The 4,125-nt window shown below is 35.2% G+C and overlaps 1 protein-coding gene across 1 annotated transcript in view; it reads left to right on the top strand.

Moving 5' to 3' along the window:
• LOC107626508 (CCR4-NOT transcription complex subunit 11) overlaps window positions 64-4,125 on the top strand; it is a gene marked incomplete in the record, with an annotated part of 4,745 nt that continues 683 nt past the window's right edge. Inside the window, 10 exon segments of the mRNA XM_016329409.2 lie at window positions 64-356; window positions 1,039-1,146; window positions 1,434-1,520; window positions 1,716-1,769; window positions 1,936-2,081; window positions 2,228-2,378; window positions 2,457-2,594; window positions 3,129-3,200; window positions 3,280-3,353; window positions 3,465-3,606. Of these exon segments, the coding sequence (XP_016184895.1) occupies window positions 198-356; window positions 1,039-1,146; window positions 1,434-1,520; window positions 1,716-1,769; window positions 1,936-2,081; window positions 2,228-2,378; window positions 2,457-2,594; window positions 3,129-3,200; window positions 3,280-3,353; window positions 3,465-3,606 (1,131 nt within the window).

Here is a 4,125-nt window from a genome sequence, read left to right as displayed (position 1 = left end):
CAGGAATAAAATGAAATATATAAAACAAAAAAGGTAAATAATGTAATAAATAAATAAATAATAAATGAAGTTCATGAAATGAAGGTTGAGTGATTGATGGTCATTCTCATATTACACAGTAAACACTTCGTTTTCCCCCAAATCTGTGAAAACCCTAAAGCACAGCGAAAATTCGCAAATTTTCAAATCGAGAAGAAATGAGTATTGAGAAGTTGAGCACCGAAGAATGTCAATCACTCTACTCTCTGCTCAGAGCTGAGCAACGCCCACTTCATGAGATCGTTGCAGATTTCAACAGCTCTCTCCCTCGCCATCGCCATTTCACTCTCTGCTCCTACCTCCTCATGCTCTTGCAGGCAACACTCTCAATTTACCTCTTTCTTCCTTCGTTTTTAATTACTGCGTTTCTGCACTGGATTTTGGCCTCGCTTTATACTAGGGTTTTGGGATTTTATGCTTGCTTTTGGGTTTTTCGTGGTGTGAATTCTCGTAATTGTGTGCTGATTTTTTCACAAAAGTAAAAAAAGCCTACCTGTACCTAGTCAGATACTGGTACAGATTTTGGCGTCATTTTATTTATCTGTTATTATTTCTTAAAGAGATCTATTTTGCTCAATCTAATTTCTGAGTTACTCAGGTGGAAATGTCATTGCTTTAAAATAATGTTTTTATATTTTATTTTTTAAATTTTGGTTCCCTTAAGTTTTGTATTGAGAATTCTGAAGACGAGGTGCTGGACTCTCAATGAGAAACATTGTATTGTAACTACTTAGAAAAGATTGCACATTTTGACATTGCGTTTCTGGTTTCTTTTTATTTTTATTTTAGTGACATTTGAATTATAGCTAATTAAGTGTGGATATTGTTGGATTTAAACAAGGGGTGCATTTCCCTGCTGATCAGTGTTGGTTTCTGTGAAAAATTGCATTTTGACAGGCATGTATTGAATCATGCGTGTTTAGATTTATAGGTTTTTTTATTGCTTATTTAGGTGCAAGCAATGTTGAATGTTGTCTAATTGGTATCTTTCGTGTGCAGGACAAGCAACTCAACATCTCTGAACGAATAATTGCTTTTGCCCTACTTGTTGAAGCATATTCATCCCAGAGACCCGCTTCAAATCCTTTCATAAGCTTTATTGTAAAAGTAAGTCTTTTTTTTTTTTCATTCTATCCTTCTCGTGCTGTTGCTCAAAGCTCTGTGCAGTTGTTAGAACCGGTTCTAATTTAGTTGTCTTTTGAAATTCATAGCTGAAACAAATTATCAAGACTAATATTAAGCAACTGATATTTCTTTGGTTTTCATTTCTGCTATAAATTAAATTGGGTTTATTATTTCCTTTTTTTAATAATCTTTTTATTACTCCTCATAGATATTTTGCAATGATATTGCATCATATGACACACAAGATAAGTATAATTTCTTGTCTGCAGGTTGCTTGTCATGAAGGGTCTGAAAAAGTTGTGAGAGCGTTCATTCTACAATTGTTAGGTGTTAATGCCTCCAACAGTGGCAAAGAGGTTATAGTCTGATTTATTTCTTGATTTTACAGCATTCATTCTCTTTTTATAGAATACGTCAAATATTATGTACTCTCTTTTGGTCCAGAGTCTGCTTTCATAAACGTCAAATACCTTCTCTTACATGAGATGTGATCTTTAGTGTTTAATGGTATGAAATTCTGAGGTATTATTCCTTTTGGTGGAGGATTGCAGTTTCTTAAACAGTCTGCTTCAGATTACGTGAAAGGATTTGACCAATCATTGCATGTAAGTTACGTATAAACTTTATAATACATTACTTGCCCATGATATATTCAGTATGCCCTTACACATCATCTAAATTCTGATAATATTCCTTTAAATGTCTCTAGGATTGACCTTCCTTTGCTTTACCTCATGGGACATTAGTACCTAATTTATTCTCTGATTCCAGGATTTTCCACCTGTAGATCAGTTGCAGCAGCAGTTTTCTGATAAAGTTCATCATGAATCATATCATAGCTTATTTAAGGGTGGTTCTATAAAAAATGTAGTCCCAGACCCTGATGTTCCTCCCAATTGTAATGCAGATTCAGCAGAGTATGGCCCTATGCATTGGATTGACCAATTAATGAAGCTTTTCCTAAAAAAAAAAGAAATTGTTTGGTCCTTCCTTCAATATTTTCATCTAGCTATTTTATATCAAACCTTATATTTTCTTCATTATAGTAATGGCCTGATTATAGGTTTGAATTGCGACCGGGAACAAAACCTAAACTTGGCACCGGCGACAAAGACGAAGCAGTAGTTGGGTTATTGTCTAATCTTTCACTGGAAGGATTGAGCCCTCACTGGATCAGGCCCCTTCCACCAAGGCTACCAATACTTGATGGGGAGGTATTGCGTATTTGTTTCTGCAATGATTAACCCGAGCCTTGATAGTTCAAACTATTTATGCTGGAGAATCCTTTTCAGCTAGTTTGGCTCAACCCTGATGACAATCATGAACTTATGTGGGACTACGGTATGTGCGTTGATACTAGCAGAGGTGCTGCAGTAAGAGATTTAATTGCAAAAGCTCTGAAGGGAGCCCTTGCACCTGCACAGCAAGAGGTGATCACTGTTACTATTATTTTGTAGAAGTAATTTATGAAAACAAAGAAGAAAAGTATACAAGGCTTGCATCATTTCCTGTAGAAATGTGTTTAACTCTGCATGTCTTTTAAATTAATTTGTTGCAGAAAGTATTTTATCCTTTTATATATGGTATAAGCAAAATATTGGGCTTTTAAGGAAAATTACACCCGCTGGAATAATTTTCCTAGTAGTATATAATATATTCTGTATATATTTCTTTTTGCATTGTCATACCAATTGGCTTGGACATCAGACCGCTTGTGCTCGCCCATTTTGTCTCGCCTAAATGGAATGGCACTTAGTTACACTGTGCCCCAGACTGAATTCCCATGTCTGCTCTTCTCCACCTGCAACCCAAGGAAGTTCACTTTACCAACACAACATTTGGGTCGTCCCCTTAATTTTTTGCTGACCCTGGCCCTGGCCCAGAGCTGGCCTTTTGGAAATATAAAGTTAGTATCGTGTTAATTGTTTCATGAGGACTAAGATGGTTGTGTTTTTTGCATCCAGCAAGTGTTGGTGGAGTTGGCGAATGATCCAAAGCTTGTATACCACTGTGGACTAACTCCAAGAAAGTTGCCAGTATGTGTCTTTGTAATGTTTCTGATAAAACGTCAAGCAAGTTACTTTTTGTAATATTTATTTTCAAATTGGTAATCAGGAACTGGTGGAAAATAATCCCCTTATTGCAGTTGATGTTCTCACTAAGTTGATAAACTCCCCTGAAATAGCAGAGTATGTTTTTTGCCTTTTTGGCCTTTATTTTATCTCTTTCTTTCCTCTAAGTTATAAATTATTCAATCGCTATTATATTCTTGGTTTCTATTTGCTCATTTATGGAAACAGATACTTTACAGTACTCGTGAATATGGACATGAGTCTACACTCAATGGAAGTTGTGAACAGGCTAACAACTGCAGTTGAATTGCCTTCAGAATTCATTCACATGTACATAACTAATTGTATATCATCTTGTGTGAACATTAAGGTATTTGACTTTGCCTAAATTATTTATTTTTCACGTCTAAAACATGACAGGATTTTTGTCCCTATGGTTTTTATGTCTAATTGCCTATATTTGTGCATCTAAAATATAATCGTCCTTTTCTAAGTCTTGCTTTTGGCAGTTGGAACAAAGTGTGATGTAAAAAATCACACAATAATTGTGACCCTTTAGGTGGTCTCCTAATCCTAACTTATATGCAAGATCTTGCGGTCAAAATGTTCCAAGGGTCCTGCCGTACTCATGAAACTTAAAGGGCCAAACATGTATTGACTTTTGAATGTTTATAAGCACGACAAAATTGTGTCACCATTATACGTTCAGTTCAATTTGACATTTTTTAAACAGCTTGCAATAAATTTTCTTGTGGAATGTTTCGTTCCATTGGATGAAGATCTTTTGTCTGTCTTAGTGAATCATATCAACTGAAAATGAAATTATATAATGTTTGTCTCTGTACTATGCATGCTGTCTATGTTATTCCTATAATTAATTAACATCTAA

Source organism: Arachis ipaensis, chromosome B02, assembly GCF_000816755.2.
Source record: "Arachis ipaensis cultivar K30076 chromosome B02, Araip1.1, whole genome shotgun sequence".
Lineage (NCBI taxonomy): Eukaryota > Viridiplantae > Streptophyta > Magnoliopsida > Fabales > Fabaceae > Arachis > Arachis ipaensis.
This window is presented reverse-complemented; position numbering and strand designations above follow the sequence as displayed.